Raw genomic sequence first — 19,157 nt, forward strand, 5'->3', positions numbered from 1 at the left:
AATCTTCAATTCCGTGTGACGTTGTGACCCTCTGGACAAGCCGAAATATCTGATAAAACGCAGACTGAATGAGAATTTTAACGCTGCAAATTTGAAACTCCGTATCGCTTATTACGCAAAAGCAGGTAGCCTCAACACATTTCGGAGTTAGTACACTTCTTCATGAGATTATTGCTTTACAAGCAGGGTAAGATGTATGGTTGTAAGTAGAGATTACAATGGAACGAACGACTACACTTACATCCTTTGGTAGCCGAAATATTTGCATATAAGATTTATTTTTTGCAAAACTCTCGCTGTTCTCGGCTATCCGCTCGTCTGTTTATTTACCCACTTTTTCCGAATTTCTAGTGTTAGCAAGTGTGGATTTTTTTTTCGACGAGTTTTTCAGTCTTCGTTTGCGTGTTTTAGCGACACAATATGTTTTTCTAAAATCTGACATCCCGCTCAATTTAGGCGACAGAGTAATTATGAAAACTCTTTTGCCTTTAAACTTCTTTACCATTAGTTTCTTATCTGTTACACTATGTTCATCTTAAGCTTTGCAGATGTATTATGGGCTGGGCTTCCATTTCTTAAATTACCACTTTTCAAACAAAGAAATTAAACGCAGATGGAGCGGCGCTATTCTTCTATGTCATTATTCCGCCCCTTCAGGCAGGTTGGTAAATTGATAATCCTTACTGCGTACAAACTCCAAGCAAGTAAAAGAAGCAGACAAGACTATTTAAGCACACATTTTATAAGTGTTAATATCTGGGAACGTTTTAAGCTGCTCAGATGCTGTTCGGAGTCCGAACGACGAAGCCTGTTAGGCCAGCCTGTTTGGCCTGTTTGGCCAGCATCTTCTACTCCAAGTGGATAGCGACTGCAGCGGTTCGAGTTAGTATAGGAGTGCCAATATTTATGAGAGCTGTCGGGAGAATTCTATTATGTATGAGCCATCAGTGCAGAATTAACAGCTGTGGTTACAGCTCTTGGCGCAATGCATATAGTGGTCAATGAGGAGGGAACAGATTATAGTGCCCGACCCATTCCTATTGGACAGGCGGCACAGCAGGCGGGGGTGGTCGGCTGTATCAGCTAGCTCCCTCCCCCTGGTTTAGAGCGTTCTGATCCTTGCGGAAATAGCCCCCTGTTTGGCTGTAATTTATTCCGCCCAACCAGACAAGGATGTGGTGGTGTACTCCAATCAAGGACTGAAGGCATGTGTCAGGTGCAGCCTGCTGCTGCATAAAATGACTGAAGCCTGGTGCACCGTCAGTCGAACTTGGGCGACATAGTGTGGACATATACATCTTGCTTTGGTTTTGGGGGCTTTAACTACCCAAAGCGAGTCAGGCTATACGGGACACTGTAGTGGATGACTGTGAAATTTTCCACCACCTAGGTTTCTTTAAGGTGCGGAAAGGTTTGCAAAACTGGTCAGTGTTTGCGGTTCTCAAGCATGTTTATGAAGAAAATAATGTCGTTGGCAATCTTCTTTTTCCAAGTCAACAGGGCGTGTAGCTGAGAAAAGAGTAGGTTTTTATCGTTATATTTATATACCCGAATGACGACAGTTGTTTTCCTTTCCGAAAAACAACCTCGTACGCCATCTTTCGCTTCAATGACAGATGCTATATGTTTGAACCAAAGAAAGAATAAAAATAATTTTTTTCTATGACTAGGTATAAGGGGGCGTTGGCTTCTAATACAGCTGTTTGCCTCCGTATATTTTATGCGCATAAATATAGATCTAGGCTACTGAATACCAAACCTGTCCTCAAATTTCGCAAGTTACATTATAAAAAACGAGGAAGTCCTTTCACACTGTTTATGTGACGTAAATTAGACATTTATTATGACAACAAGTCAAGCAAGAATGCGATTTACATTAAATACGAAAATGATAACAACATTTTCTTCACAAATATTAGCTGAACTACAGAGTAAAACAGGTCGAAAAATGACAGCTTTTTTTTTTTTAATATTTTCTGATTCGAAATTTAATAAGACTTGGCTTGTATCAAAATATAGGCTTTGGCTTATGTATTCGTGGCTGGAAATAAAGACTGACTCTTCGCACAGGATGCAGATACATGTTGCTAAGACAGAGCTTAAATCCATGTTAATCAAGTTCCAGAGACAGGGGGGGGGGGGGGACAAGTTTCGAATCAACCATGTCTACTATCGCCAATTTGTGAACACACCACTCTTTTGCAATTGTATGCTACTATAAATCATTAGCAAATAGTGCTTATGTATCTATGTGGCAAATTTATGGCGGCTGTCGAAGTGTGTTCATTGGAGTGATGAAGTTATGCGTATTATGCGGGTACGAAATGGCTGTCAAAGCGTTCGTCACGCTTGAAAGCATTTTCTCTAGACGGGAGTGGTTTCTGCTCATTTTAAATAATTCATGTTAGGTTTTCCTGCAATTGCTGCATTTTTTATTTAAATGTCTTCTCTAGGTGGTTTAGCTTAGGCACCATCTTTTCCAGTTGTTTCAAGGGCAGTACAGAAGGAAACATTTCATATAACGAGGAATATTGAGTCTAAGTTTTTTTTTTTCTTCCCACGCTTCTCGTAAGCAGATACCATTAGTTTTTTTTTCTACATGGGTTTATTGCCACATTATTACGTCATTTATCTAATCTCATTATTTAGATTTGTCATGTACAGTACTACACACGTACTCGCATAAAATGACGAAGTGTACGTTAACAGGTTGACATTGGTCGGTTCCTAAATATCCATAATGAAATCCCATACTTCATAATTATTCATTTTCTCTCACTAAGTCCATTGTTCTTCCTGCAATGTAGCCTCCACAACGACATAATTATTAAAGGATCACTGCTTTCATTTTTCATTCACTAGGAGCCATATAAAATCATTGCTTTAAAATGGCGTCGTTTTAGAATGTATTACAGTTCATGGCAAATACTAGTAGTAATAAAATCAGATTTGGTAAACTACTGCGGAAAACGCGCTGAAAATGTCCGTGTGTGTGAATAAGAGCCAACACGAAACAGCCTCCTCCTCAGATTCTCGATTTTCCTTGTGCGGTTGACTGTCCTCCAAGTAAAAATATACGTGTCGCTATATAGGTACGCATGCTTCTTTATTTCTACCACGTGGCCCATAAAGTAAAGACTTTTGGGGACTAGTACAATACACCTATTACTCTTCTGGGGGAAAGGAAAATTGGCCGGCTTCTTTTCATGCACCCTAAAATAGCAGCAAGTGCCTCTGTGAGAGCCAGCATGCTGGGCTTATGCGTGCTGAGTGGATAACAGCCAATAGGAAAAGTGAACCTGAAGTTCACATGGCTATGGACGATATCGTGAATTTCATCCTTCAGAAGGCACCATAGTCTTTACAAAAGCTCACAATATATCGCTGCTGTTGAGCATAATGCTGCCTGTAAATCATTTGCGAAAAAAAGTACTAATATAACATATATATATATATATATATATATATATATATAATATGTGTGTGTGTAAAGAAAAAAAGCGAATAGTCGGCGAGGCAAAGGAAAGCATCGGGGATTGTACTTTATGTCTTTTTTTAATTTTTACTCCGGTAATCACATAAATGAGTAATGTAATCTGTTTAGAGGAAAGATAATTAAATATAAAGTAGAAGGAAAAAAACGGGCCGATGGTGGGAACCGAACCCACGACCTCCTAATATCGCGTCCGGTGCTCTTCCAACTGAGCTACATGGGCCGCTGTCCCACCTGTTGCTTTCTTAGTTATTAATGTTGCCTGTATACGAACCTTGAGAGTGTTCACCAGGGTGGTGCTGGTGAACACTCCTAATCGCGGACGCGAAACTCCCAACATTCCACCATCCCGGATGAGCCTATTCGGTCTGATAATGCAAGGACAAATGGTGGTCTAGAAGTATGCATTCCTCGCCCTCACAAGCTATTCGAGGTACCTGAACATGGTGAACTTGCCCGAAAAGGACGCGCACAACAGGATTTTGAACTTCCATTTGTTCCGTAGCCTTCTTTTATATGAAAAATTACGCCGACTACCCCAACAACATGTCCCCTTTAACTAAGCTGTCCTGCTGCATATCGTCATGAGGTACTGCAAGAAAAATTGGTATGGTTTGGTTTGTGGGTTTTATCGTCCCAATGCCACTCAGGCTATGAGAGACGCCGTAGTAAAAGAATCCGGAAATTGCGACCACCTGGGGTTCTTTAACGTGCACTAACATTAAGCACACTAAGCACATTAAGTGCACTAACATTAAGCACACGGGCGCCTTGCTTTTCGCCTCCTACAAGAAAAATTTAACTGGAAGAACCTAATACAGTAGGCTCGGCTACCTGTCTTCCATTGTTTATGTAACTTGGCCTCTTGGTTAACTTGAAAAGAGCGGGAACGTCCTGTCAGTAGATTGCAAACCTCTTTATGACTTCTGTTGAATACGTTCTGCATTGTTACTGCAAAACCTTAAGGCAAAGACCAAATCTAGCATTCTCGGCGCAGGTTGGAGGCACGTACTAACTAGTCTTTCTTTTCTAAATGTGGGACTGTACTACAAATTACCTGTCAGAATATTATAAAAGCTTTCTTGTTTTGTTTTGTGTACTCACCGAGCCATTAGTGACACACGTGGCGTGATTATACCGAGCTTTTCTGAGCCCTGTGAAAACACTGCGTATACCTACTAAGGCCTGATACATAAGTTGCATGCTTCACCGCATCTCACCCATTGTCTTGCTTCGGTGGGTGCAACATACACGACTCTCCAAGGGCGCTGCGTAAAACGGGATAGGCCAAAGCCGGAATTACTATAGGACGTAACAAGAAGGTCAATAGCACAGCAAAAGGCAGATGTAGAGGTGCTCTCGCAAAGCGGTGGGGTTTGAGTGTCACGCGATGTAAAGAACCTTGCTCACGAACTAGTGCCTTCCCGTCTGTAAACGAGATAGCACATGAAGACACCACAAGCAATGGTGGAGGCGAAAGTTCCGTCGCGTAGCGCCAGATTACATTGAGTGTCATCTGAGGTGAAGAGCTTTGCTTGAATATTGGTGTTTACCAAGCTGTAAATGCGTCCCTTGTCGCCTGTCCGTGGGCGTGTTGCCCGACTTGTGTGGCATTAAGATCGACGCCTTCTTCATGTCCGTAATTTCAACAGCCGTGCGTTAAGAAAACGCTTCGCGGTTTTCCCCGGCTATTTTCTGTGTAAGATGAGTGGATCGGGTAAAATGAAAACAACACGTCGTGACGAGACTTCACAATGAGCTTAATGAGAAACTACCTTATGTGTCTGTCACCGCCCTATGAATGTTTGCTGATTGGACTGGTAGGCCAATTTTACACTCATCTATCATCGTAATTACGCAGTGTCAGGGCCACCTCAACGACGTCGTTACTCTATATGAAATGACTACATGCGTGACACAATCCTTGTTGCATGGCCAAGTTTCGCCATGAAAATTAGAGCTGCTATTGTAGCCATGGTAGACGTAGAGGAGGGCGGAGAAGGAAAACCTATGTTGACGGGAGGCATTGTGGTCGAGACGCGCTGCCTTCAACATCGACGGCCGATTTGCTTTTGAGACCCCTTTTTAAAGTAAAAACAAAATACATATGTTCTGTCGTCTAGAGTAAATATGAAGTTGAAATAATTTTACGAACAGCGAGCAGCTTGCAAAACGCACACGTAGGAGTGACGTCAAATATTACCTGCACTCCCCACCACCTCACTCTTACCGGGAGCTGCTGGTGAAACTTACGGGTAACCACGCTTCGGACATTGATCGCTATAACGTTAAGATCCCGCGCCTCAGAAACCACGATGATCCCTCCTCGTTGTTATGTTTTAAAAATCTTGATCCAATCTGCACTTTATAATGTTAGGGCATAAGTGAAGCTCTAGTATAAAGGTCAGGTTCGTTGTGTTCTTCTGTTCCTCTCTGCCTCTACAAAGTGCTTGTCGATTCGGCAGGCTAAGTGTAGTTCACACACACGCACGCACGCACGCACGCACGCACGCACGCACACACACACACACACACACACACACACACACACACACACACACACACACACACACACACACACACACACACACACACACACACACACACGCACGCACATACAATGAGAGGAAGGACGAGGACGTACAAGAACATGGCGAGGATGGCATAGAGTGGTCATTGTGTTCCGCAAAACGTGTCGTATAGTGCGAGACCCACCATTGGCACATTTCCCGCGTAAGGTGCTTTGAGCGGTTCCGAAATCTTACGGTGGGCTACCACTAAAACCGCATGGGCTCTTGGGGCCTGAAGTACATGACTACAGACACCAAGTTCGTCGATCTTTGCCAGAAGCCGAATCTTTAAATTATATAGACCTGAACCGAAAGAGAAATGTACTTTCATGCATACTTCTCACATTTCATAATTTAGCTATATCGGCTGATTATTTTTTGTTTTTGCAAATGTCGCTGAAGGCGGTTAGCTTGGGACTCTACTGTGGCATTAGCGTTCAATATCCGTAACTACGTGCCGCGTTTTGTGTCGTTAGTTTCTTCATACATAAAATTTTCTGTTTTGCACTCCCATTACGCGGTCGTCTGTACACTAAGGCTTTCACAGACAGAACGCGGTACCTCCTTGCAGTGTAGCGACTAGCAGGGTTAGGTAAAGGCGAACAACATGAAAATGGGATTAAATTTGGGGCGAATCAGCGCTTTTAAAATTGAAAGGGCCGGAGAACGCTTCCTCTCCAATGCAACTTCCGGCACCTCTTTGACTAGATGGAAGAAAATGAGTTAAGTAGAAGAGCCATTTCGACCGCTGCTACTGCCACCTGTAGAGAGAAGGGAAGTGAACAAGACAGCTGCAAAAAAGTTCGAAAAAGCAAAGTCGGTAGTAGCAATCACATTAACTTCGGTAAGGTCAAGGGCTGATCCAGCAGCAGATAACCTTTTGTTTTTACACCTCGTGTTTGGCGCATGGTAGCCTTAGTTGCCTAACACAAACATTTGACAAGTTCGTCGATCATTGCACAAAGCCTATAATTCTAAAACACTAGGTATAGCCTTGGTGGAAGTGCAAGTGCGGCCAATGCTATTAGTTGACTCAAAACAGAGCTCAGCCACACGTCACATGGTCGTGACAGATGATGCAAATGTGAACACGGTATGAGAAAATAAAGAATAAACAATCCCTGAAAGTTTATTTTTCCCGTTTCCTGCATTACTTCATCAAAGTGTCAAAAGTAATTGCTTTCGTGTCAAATAGAATGGTTGTAGTTTTTTGTACAGCTCATTTGGTACACTGGAATCAAGGAACTGATTTCCAGTATGCAGCGCATCTCTTAGCTGAGCACATACTCTTTTCTTGTCATATTAAAGCCTGCTGCCACAGGTGACCAGTTAGCCAGCAGGTGTTACATACCAGGCTAAATTTTTGAGCTCAATATACTTTAGCTGCGCAAGTATTGAGCTCTCTCTAAAACTCATATAGGTTAGAAGAAGCGTTAGACGGAAGGCTGGAGCTAGGCGCGCAGATATTAAATCAATGTTTACCCTTCCCGAGTGGGGAGTAGCTGGCCATGATCTTTTAGCCATCGGCCGATATCTCGGCCTTTCTTTTTTTTAATTACTCTCTTTCATCACCGTCGTATGTAGCCTATAATATCTTATTATTATCTAGAAGATGACAAAAGGGGCATTGGTGCGGACAGCAGGGTTCGTGCTAGGCGCGCTGACTTTAAAGGATACTTCACCGTCATCATATCCATCGTTACCAACATCGCCGACTGACTCGATGGTGACATACGTCTTTATTCAACATAACTGAAGAAAAGCCGAGACGAGCTAGTTCGTGGATTTTCAGAAGACCCGCGTTATTAATCTCAATGCATTGTCCTCATTAACGTATGGTGTGTGTTTGCGCATGGTTTCTCAGGCTAAATATACCCCTGGAAATAACTTCCTTACCTTCCTACTCTGAGGCTAAGTTCAAAAATATACACAGTCCGCAGAAAAAATGTAAGGGCTGTAGGCGAATATACATACCTGGAACGTCCAGAAAACGTTGAAGAACAAAACATTTTATTAACACTGCTTAATATGGCTACTTGTTCCGATACAGAAGAACTGAGACCACTGACCAGACATTGGCAACCGAAAATGCGCTCACAGAGCACGCAGTCCACCGTGCGAAGGCACAAAAGCAAATTTCCATTCTTGAGCAAAGAAATACACTCTTCGAGTCTATGACTCAGAGCATAAATTCACACGCAGGCCTTCACAATTCTGTTTTTTTTTTTTTTTTTTTTTTTTTTTACAGAAACGACTAAACAGTTCTACATTCATGCCATTTTCTTTGTATGCGCAGTACCCAAAATTCTTGAAGTGAAAGGCAGCGTCTTTATTGCTGATCCTAGCAACAAGTCTGCAAGCTCAGACGGCAGACACATGGGAAGATAGTACACGAAACCTGCGAGTCTGAAGGGTGAAATGTACCGAGTCTTTGGGTATGTCTCACGGACTGCTAGCATGATGGTCTCTACAACTTCGTTGATATCGTCCCTTGCGAGTGTGTCGTATGTGAGTCTGACTGTCGTCAACCAATGCTGAATCTCGTCCGCACTGTAGTCGGCAATCACCTCGGGAGCCTGCCGCTGCAGTTCCTCCTGAACAGCATCGGCGTCGTCAAGGTTGGCCGTAATTTGGGTCCTGCGAATAGGGTAAAGCAAATAAAAAGAAGAAAAAATATCAAGAAACGCTGACCACTTTTAAGCTTGTGACGTAACACGCAAAGGCATCGATAGCTGCTACCACGTTGGCGCGTACTTGTAACAGTCTCTTAAGTACGCCTCGGCTGCGCCATTTCTGTGGCTCCGACTCCGCATCAGTGCGCTCTTTTTCGAATACCAACCCACAAATGCGAGTGTTTATTACCTTTGACAGAAAAGTAACAGGCCTTCTTCATTCTTGCAGCCACACACGCATAAGCGCGAATGATGACCTCTAATAAATTTGGCGTGGTAAGGTAGTTACAAGCTCGAATCGGCACAACGAAAAGAAGCAGCGTCGATTTAGGCACGCGTTACGTGAGATATAATGGCTCAGCTATGCAATAAAGACTGCAGCATCACAACGAGAGATGGAAATCACAGACGAAGAGTACTCAATTTTCCATGGCGTGCAGGTACAGAGACATGGCGTTCAGTGTCAAACGTACTTTACATGTAGACGGTATCTGGAAGGAAGAATGTTGTAACGGTGCGCTGGATGGTTGGCAGTGAAATGGGCAGTGAGCGCTATGCACGCCTCAGGGTAACCGAGTGACATAACCATTAAAGCGGTCATGCCACGGTCATCCAATATACTAGAGTTTTGTAGTCTAGCACATAATAATAGACCTTGTTATTCTTTTTCCGAAAATTGGGCTCCCTAGACGCATTCCTTATTTCGAAATGAGTTGCTGAAGTTGTCACCGCAAAGCTCCTCCCACCGACAGCGATCGCCACGTTGAGACGATTGGTTACGTCACAGAGCGACACTGGCCACCGCATTGTCTGCTGCAGTGCCAGTGTTGGCGCTTGCAAACATGACTTCCATTAAGTGTCCTGATCATGTTTCTGAAAACAGGACACAGACTGTAGTGAAGCGCGATTCAGTTCTTGCCCAGGCATCTACCTTCGGCGCGACCGCCGCCATAGTCCGATGGCAGCACTGCCCCCACCGCCGTAAACAACGCCGCGCCGGCCCTGCCTTCCGCTCAAGCCGTTCGCGCCAGCGATACGGCAGATCCCTTGTTCTAGTGTCAGAGAAGCATGCTAGAGTTTGTTGTTCTCGTAAGGGTAATAGGCTCTCGAAAAAGTAATATAAATCATGAATGCTTCTTGTGAAATGCCGACCCGTACGGTCGGAGCTGCTCATAGCCAGTGCATTCTTGTACGGTAGCTCCGCTGCTAAGGCGTCGCTGGAAATCAATTCTTTTGCTACAAAACTGATATTGAGAGTAAAGAAGTTTAATGATCGAATGGTCCATTTACTAAAACACCTCAGTGATCTACTACAAAGTGCCGTCCGCTGTGACCTCGATGAGATCGAAGTGGTTTAGGCTTCGACAATTAGGGAGGAGCAGACAACAAGAGTGCCGTCGTTCTTCGCGCTCACGGGAGCCGTTGCTGTAAGCTTGTGGCATCCGAGGTACGCTCTAAGTATCGTGAGCTTATCGTCCATGTTATGTGCGGCTATAGGTGCAGACTTGGGCCTCAGGAAAGGCACTTTCAAAACGTATAATAGGCCGACATGTGTGATCAATAAGCCTACGATTCTCACGGGGGAAGGTGAAAGACAAGCACCGAAATTGGTGACCTCCGCAGCATCTCAAGTCACTGCCGCTAACACTAGTACTATGCATAAACATTGGATGCAGCACCAGTTAGGACGTCGTTTTAAAGAAATGCAGTTCAAAATTCCTCACAGGGATATTGCTCTAGAAACCGAAGAACATATTTCCAAGCCTTATGACCCCTAGCTTCGTTGAAGAAAAAAATTAACATAGCAATACCTTCGTAAAGAGGTGACATAGTCGGTATATATCCGTAACTCACAATTTCATCATAAGAATAGCTTTCATTAGAATTGATAACTGCTTACAGAGATATTAGGAGGCAGCTCACCGATGAAAAATGCTTAAAAGCCGAATAAGTATTAAAAATTAGTTTCTCCCGCTATTACGGTCACCTTTAATCGTTCATCGCATTTTAAGTAAGCACCGAACACCTAGAATTGGCGTTCGCGTAAATTAAAGCAAGCTAAGTAGTTGATTCAATAGTTTGATGTTATTCGGCATGGAAAGGTATGGCGCATTGGCACATAATCGTTCATTTCCCGGAACATTAACTTCAAGATGAATGTTTCGGAATATCGCATAAAAGGGTAGAATTACAAGTACGCTCAATATGAACATGCCAGGTTTTACACTTTCCCTTTGATTTTGTAAATATTTGGCCCAGCATAGCACGGCTAGAGTAGCAGCAACTTACTTGTATGCGATCGGCTCCACAGCAATAAAGTCGACACCTTTTCCTTGGCACTCCCTCCTAAGTCCGTCGACCATCGACACCAGGGCATGCTTTGTCATGCAGTAGGGAACGCCCATTGGCATAGTGAGGTGCCCTGCGACAAAAATAAATAAAAAATGTCTTTTTAAAGCCATAAAAAGAAATATTTCCGAAATACGGCTAGTCCTGTATTTACCTATACGACGTATTAGGAGCTTCCTTCTGTATATTAGGTTCAAGCGAAAATAAATGAGGGTATGCGGCAATATACTTAACGCCCGCCGGGGTGGCGTAGTAGTTACGGTGCTCGACTACTGTCCCCACGGATGCGGGGTCGAATCCCGGCCTCGGCGGCCGCTTTTCGGTGGAGGCGAAAAGCAAGGCGCCCATGTTTTTGTGTGATGCCAGTGCACGTTAAAGAACCCCATGTCGTCGAAATTTCCGGAGTCCTTCACTACGACGTCTCTCGTAGCCTAAGTCGCTTTGGGACGTTAAACCCCACAAACCAACCAACGAACCTTATCAATATTTTCGCATACTGAAGTTTATTCTTCGTGAAAGTGTACGGAACGGTGCGGCTAATACCAACTAACCACTTCTTGGAAAAAGTACGCGAATATTATGAAAAGAGCTAGCAAAATGCCCAGTAAGAATTATTTTCATGATGAATTACTGAAGTCGGCTTGACAGCCAGAACGAGTTTGTCGCTTCGGTTTCGGGTAGTTAGTGAGAAGAAGCGATTACAACAGTTGGAATGCAGTACATTAGTGTCTAACCAGGTATTTAAAACACTCTTAAAGTGTGAAATGAAAACCAAACGTCCAAATCCTTACCGAACGGGCTAGACACGACAATCATTCGCCCATTGCTTTTTTTCAGTAGAGGCAGGAACTTTTTGGTGACCCGTAGCGTCCCGAAGAGATTCACGTCGAATATCTTGGTGATGCTGTCCATTGTGACCCACTCCAGGAGGCCATTCGTCCGTATAGCAGCATTTGCGACGACACACCAGAGCACTGCCAAATAAATGGGCAAGAAATACTGAATTTTACAATCTTCCTAGAGCCTTTTAAATACGGCGCGTACAGCCAGAAAACTGAAAGATAGATAATGAAACTTTCGTAAACAGATCGAAACTATGTAGACCGCAAGAGGAAAAAGAGACGCGCGTTCCAGGTTGGAATCGCTGCCTCATGTCAAGGAGCATAAACTAATTCGACGCAATGTCGTTCGTAGACGACAATTTGGTTGCTACAGGAAAATGACCACTTGCCACACTTTAGGAACACACCAGCATCCGAAGGAGTTCGGTGCATGGAGGGATAGGAGATTATGTTTAGAGTTGTGGGATGATCTAATCACGATTGTACAGATGCAATATTTTTTTTTTATTCATACGATACTGCAGACCCTGAAATGGTCCACGCAGGAGGGACAAAAAATACATAAATGAAACACTGCAAATTACATCGCAGAAAACATGTTTCGAATAAGACATACAAAACAACAAGGAAACGCAACTCAGCAACTATCAATAAGCAGTTTTGTCAGTGTCAATTTGTGTTTATTTTCAGCATAGGAAGCACGCATATCTGACAACGGCGATGATTAATGTTGTTGAGGATACATGTTGCGGTTGTCGTAACAAGCGCATTAAAAGGCCAATAAATAAAATTATTGGAAATGATAACTTACTAGTACGGGCACTCATTAATCCTCCCTTGAAGTAATATTTTGCAACTTATTGACCCCTAGCAAGACATCGGTGGTATGCGCAAGTGTCGTATGTGGGCCTCACCATAATTTTCTAATAGATAAATTAGAGCGGATATAAAACCGGTTCATATCCAGGCAATATTGAGGAGAAACCATAGCATCACACAGATGAACGGTATAATCGAACTGAACCATTACTAGAAAGGCGAGAAAAGTAGACTCAAACTGATACACCCCATACGTTATAATGTGACTAAAATTGACAGCCGTAAACAAATTCAACCACACCCCCTTACCTGCCAGCCAGAAGGCAGGGGGCAGAGGGGGCCTAACGATATGAAATCAAAAAATAATACTAAAGTCCCCCCATTACACAGATGTCTCTTTCTTTGCGAAAGCCTAGAATTTATTTCGCTCCCAGTGCATATTGCACATGTGAGCAGCAACACTTGCTTCTTTGGGAATTGTTTTTTTGTTTGTGTCTTCGGAAAGAATTTCGAACTTCGAATTATTTTATTGTCATATCAGAAGCACTTACGACAGCGCCGCTTACTTTCGTGACGATCGTTCGGGAAGTCTGAGCAGATTTGTGAAATTAATATTTGTTTGTGGTGCACCTATCTTTTTCCATGGAAATGATGCAGATGTAGACTCGCTTGTATTGGTTATAGTAAATGTAGTCCGCGCGATATCGTGAGAAACATGGTGGCGTTTGGACTACTGGAGATTTGTTTGTTTATACTGCAGTGTGAGAGTGTGTTGTTTGATGGTCTCTGTACAAGAGTCGCTTTAACCTTATATTACTTGATTGCCCACTTCCTGTCTGAGGGATAATTGTTCTTCTCTTTGTAATGCGGTCGTCAGGGCTGGTTGCTCAGCTTTAAAAAGCCGCACAGCGCACGAGAAACGCAGCAGCTGGTAACAAATAGGTTAATTGGCCGCTGAGTAACAAAATAAATTTCAGGGCAGTTGCCAAGGCAGTCTGGTTCGAAAGCGCAGCTTATAGGTGAGATCTTTGCCTCAGGGTTGACTTCGTGTATCCACGACATTTTAAAATGTGAGGAAAAATAAATCTTAAAGATGTGCAAGGTAACATTTCCTATTTCGTGCGCATTGTAAACTTTTATGCAAAATTTTGCTACTAGACATGTACAATGTGATGAATGTAATTTTTTTTACCGCTAGAGCAAGCATAAGGAGCTCAGGTGGCAGTCTGAAAACATTCATTACAACGACGGCTTTCGGTTTTTGATATGTCACCATGAAATGCAGCTTCTTAAAGCTGAATTTAAAGCTGCACTGGCCTGTTAAACAGTGAGAAATAGAAAGAAGGAACATACCTCGATAGCCCAGTTCTTGCTTGACGCTCGATAGAGCTGCCTCGACCTGCTCATCTTGGGTAACATCCAACTGAAGGACTCTGACGTTCGTCAGTTCCCTCAGCGACTTGGCTCCGTCGCCCTGGCCGTTAAGACACCCGGCAAAGACCAAGAAGCCTTCTTTGCTCAATTGCACGGCGAGCGCATGTCCGAAACCAGTGTCGCAGCCTGGAAGATGATTTACTTCTTTACTTCACAGTAGTTATATAGTTTAGTCCTTGTATAGCTTGCATGAATTTTTATAACTGTCAGGTGGAAGGTTTGTGAATGAATAAGGAGAGAACATATTTTATGCAGTAGGTGCGAAGCTGCAACTCTCGCACTCGCGCTCTGTGAGAGTTATTGTGGCGCTTTAAATGAATATGACACTATGTATCGTCCAAATAAATGAACCAGGGATTGACTGGACACGCAAGCACCCTGTGCATGTGTCACTTTGCAGACCATATTTAGAAAATAATATTTATGCTATTATATATATATATATATATATATATATATATATATATATATATATATATATATATATATATATATATATATATATGTTGTCACGCACTTCCCGCGGTCATTATTGAAGGAAGATGAGGTTTGGCGGAATAAGGAGGAGAGGACGAGGAAGCTGGGTCTGTCCGCTGTAGTGTGCTAATCTCCAGCGTATCCTACCATCTGTGTAAATAAACGTCGTAACAAGTGTGGTGGAGTTTGCGGGGTACAGATCACCACGGAACCTCTCCTACTTCGCCGGAGCAGAAGAATTGCTGGGCTACCCCCCCTTCGGACGGAGATTAGCACACTACAGCGGACAGACCCAGCTTCCTCGTCCTCTTCTCCTTATTCCGCCAAACCTCATCTTCCTTCAATAAGGACCGCGGGAAGTGCGTGACAATATATATATATATATATATATATATATATATATATATATATATATATATATATATATATATATATATATATATATATATATATATATATATATATATGTCACCGGCCTGACTATACCCACTGCAGGGAGAAGGCCTCTCACATATTTCTCCAATTAACCCGGTTCTGTGCTAGCTGGATGAACTGGGATGAACTGTAAATAATGATTGATGACCTAGACAGGAAAATAGAACGGTAACCTTAAAAATCAACATATATATATATATATATATATATATATATATATATATATATATATATATATATATATATATATATATATATATATGTGTGTGTTGATTTCCTTACAGGACGATTTACAGTACCCATGACTGCACCGTACTGTATGTCTAAGTATGCCGTTATCTCCATGATGGACGCCTTTCGTAGAGAATGCCACGGCAAGGGAGTCGAGTTCATCACCGTGGAGCCTTCAGCCTACAGGTAGTTACAAGGATTATTAAGCAGTGCACCTCTTTCGACTTAAACTCCGCAAGCATGTGTGTGAGTCATAACGAACCCATGATTTCTCCTTTCTGCTTTATATATATATATATATATATATATATATATATATATATATATATATATATAAATATATATCGGTGATCTGGATACGCAGCTTTTTTTTTTAATCCTTTCTTTTTTTTTCATATGAGTCACCTTAACCGCTTTGTCTAAATATCATACGCTCATATTTGGTGTCTCCCACATGAAGTATATTGGAGAGCCATTCTAGCCACTCAATAATCTTGTTGTTTTATAATCTAGCTTCCAGCTGGACCCGATGGTCGTAACTATAGACTACTCCGGCGGGAAGGGGAAACGTTGTTACGGTGCTCGACTGCTGTTCCCAAGGACTCGGGATCGAATACCGGCCTCGGCGGCCGCTTTTCGGTAGGGGTGAAAAGCAAGGCGCCCGTGTGCTTTGCGATGTCATTGCCCGCTAAAGCACTCCAAATGGTCGAACTTTCGGGAGTCATCCACTACGGCGTCTCTCATAGCCTGAGTCTCTTTGGGACGTTAAACCCCACAAAACCAAACAAAACCAAACCATGTAATTATCCTGATTTCAAAGGTGCATTTTTCTAAGCGCCCCTTAAGGTTGCCTAACCTGCCCTATCGGGACCTAGCACCGTTAAAAGGCGAATTCCATTCTCAAAATATTGTAACAGGCACTGGGAGAAATGCGCGTACTGTCGCGGAAAATATAGCAGGGACTACGCTGCGAAGTTCACGCTGCGTCCTCCTGCCGCCTAACTGGAAAGTAATCTATTGCCGCAGATACGCTTAAATTGCATAAATGCTATTTGTTGCATTGCGCAAAAAGTCAACCTAATTTATTCTTCCAAATGAGCGTATTGTGCGAGCTTGACTGCCGCTGATAGGCGGTTCATAACATTTTGTCCCTGGATGCGTTCTGACTTTTTCTGCTTAGATTACATATTGTTTTCCGCCAGGAATTCGATGATCAGGAAGATTTGCGATTAGCAATTAGGTACCGATGAATAATAGTGTCATCTTGTCGCTTGACTTGCCCGAGGAAAGCTTATACAGTTAAAACAAAAACTATGAGTTTCACGGGGACTCGATAGGGCACCCCAGATTTCACAGCGGAGTAGTTAGATGTCTTATTCGAAGTTATCCTTGAGACCGTCTTCAAATGTCATATCTGCAGACCTGATACCTTGCTTTCATTTGTACACTTATTTGCCGACCTCCAATTTATCTGTATCTTGGTGGAGAGGCCATGCTTGGATGATATCCATCAAAGACGCCTTCTGGTTTGGTTTGGTTTGGTTTGTAGGGTTTAACGCCCCAAAGCGACTCCGGCTATGATTGACGCCGTAGTGGAGGACGGACTCCGGAAATTTCGACCACCTGGTGTTCTGTAACGTGCACTGACATCGCACAGCACACAGGCTACTTGCTTTTCGCCTCCATCGAAGAGCGGTCGCCGAGGCCGGGATTCGATCCCGCACCCTTGGCAACAGTAGTCGAGCGCCGTAACCACTGCGCCACCCAGGCATCAGTATAAAACGGCCGGCCTCCTTTCATTGCCGGGCTCCATCTTGTGGCACTCCGACAAAAGCCGACCCTGAAACACTCACCCTTGACGCACGCAACTTCCCCTCTCCATCTCCTGCTGTCATTACATATATATCTCTATTCCTCTCCATCTCTGTCTTATCCTCTCCGCCAGCGACGCTTTCGAGGCAAGCGACCTCGGTGCTTAGCTAACCCTTATCTAACGCTTGTGCAAGACAGCAAGGAAAGGCAGGCAAGTTAGTGTGAATGCAATGCATAACCTCAATGTTATGGAGCGGCGATAAACGCAAGTGCTTTAACGTCGCAGTTACGTGAAGTCTTGTTACACGCGGTACGCAACAGGCTTAACGTGTTGGAAATGGAGGAACAAAGAACACTTGCTGCAAAAACAATGCAATGCTGACGTAACCAAACAGGTTTATAGCCTACCACTCGTGCGGAATGTCTGGCGAGAAAAGCGCTGTGTTAGTATAAAGAACAGCTGAGCGGACACCAGTGTTGCTCTTTTTTTCAGCGACACCCAATCGAAAAAAAACTGCAGAAAATTGTCTCATGTTACGACAGAATTTCTGTGCGGTTTTTTACGGGAAATCTGTTGTGACAAGAGAAGATTCTGTAGTAACATCAGACATTTCTGTAGTTACAACAGAAAAGTGGTACAGAACTACAGACAACAGAAATATACTACAGGAAAACTACAGAACTACAGAAAAATCGGATGGTTACGACAGAACTACAGGATATTTTGTCGTATTTTTGACAAAGTTCTGTAGTTCTCCACAGAGTACCTTGAATGAGCTCAACGCAACACCCCCGTATGGGTCCAGCACAACCGGCTTTTTTTTTACCCATTTGCGGATGCACTCTTGAACGCTGTAGCGGATACAAGTGATTTTGGCAGCGGTAGCTTATTCAGTTGAAGCAAATAAAATTTTCCGAACATAAATCGGTTTGTTATTCTTGTGCTCCATTTTAGGTTTGTTTTTGGTCACAGGTTCTCCGGGAAAGAATTTTCATCGTTTGACAAGGACAAAACGGCATGCATAGCAATCAGTCTTATTTTCCAATAGTACACGCCGGTTTGATGATAAGCCACAGAAAGTGCATGCGCATAGTAATGTGCCGAGAAATAGAATCGATCATCGGTGTACGGCTTTCAGTTCTCAAGCCAACCAATCTTTAACTGTTTAGATACACAAATTCTTAATGCATTGCTACACGATAACGCAAAATGAAAGTAACACGAGTGTTAAAATGCCAATCGTATATAGTTGCAGCATAAAGTTTCATCTTGTCTGACAATTGAGCAAACACTGACTACTATAGTACTCACCTGTAACTAACACACTTTTTAAATCGCTGGGCAGCCGCTTCACAAATAGCTTCTTCCACACAAACCTAGATAACCAGTGTGAAGCCAACAGTATGATGACGAGGGATCCCACAATGCTTCCTACACGCGTAAGCAACGGAACGTAGTCCCACAGCTCCCAGAAGAGCAGCACGAACCCCACGAACAACGTCCAAGAAGTTCGCATGGCTCTTTCTTACTGAGCGCAGCAGTCTCAGTCTACGGTGATTTCCTGGGCGAAGGTCATGTTCAGGGCCGACGAAAAAGACGCAGTGCAGAGAGTCAGCACAAACTCAGAAGAGCCTTCGGAGGAAACTGGTCGAGGACAACTCTGGATTCAAGGCTTGATTAAGGACCGTGAAAAACATATGCGGCAGCGACCGGGAGCGTTCCCCCTGCTTGTCAACCTAAGGCGCCACGTCGCGCCTCGCCGCGCGATAGCTGCATTGACAAGTTGCCAACTTTCGCAATATAGCCTTATCGGTATGCGTATACCCACCTTCACGGCCTGGCTGGTGCCACGGCACTATTTTTCTGTTTGCGCTTTTATTTCTGCACGGCTCTCGCTTCGTAAATATTTGAAAGAGAAATAAAATTCATTTTACTGATGTTTGCCATCTTTATTAAAGCGAAAGCCTTCAATGACTCATGCTGTCGTGGACAAACTGTATCCCGCTTTTGCGGCGTTCTAAT

The 19,157-nt window shown here is 43.3% G+C and overlaps 1 protein-coding gene across 1 annotated transcript; it reads right to left on the minus strand.

Annotated features, from left to right (window-relative positions):
- Positions 1–8,058: 8,058 nt before the first annotated feature.
- On the minus strand, positions 8,059–18,897 carry LOC146173464 (retinol dehydrogenase 7-like). Its single transcript, XM_084583681.1, has 5 exons — positions 18,447–18,897; positions 14,099–14,305; positions 11,876–12,058; positions 11,025–11,157; positions 8,059–8,700 (listed from the first exon to the last, which is right to left on the minus strand). The coding sequence occupies exons 1-5, from the start codon at positions 18,649–18,651 to the stop codon at positions 8,334–8,336; spliced, it is 1,095 nt and encodes a 364-aa protein (XP_084439807.1). The 5' UTR covers positions 18,652–18,897; the 3' UTR covers positions 8,059–8,333.
- Positions 18,898–19,157: the final 260 nt, after the last annotated feature.

Source organism: Amblyomma maculatum, chromosome 11 (assembly GCF_055883805.1).
Source record: "Amblyomma maculatum isolate TAMU_Amacu chromosome 11, ASM5588380v1, whole genome shotgun sequence".
Taxonomy (NCBI): domain Eukaryota; kingdom Metazoa; phylum Arthropoda; class Arachnida; order Ixodida; family Ixodidae; genus Amblyomma; species Amblyomma maculatum.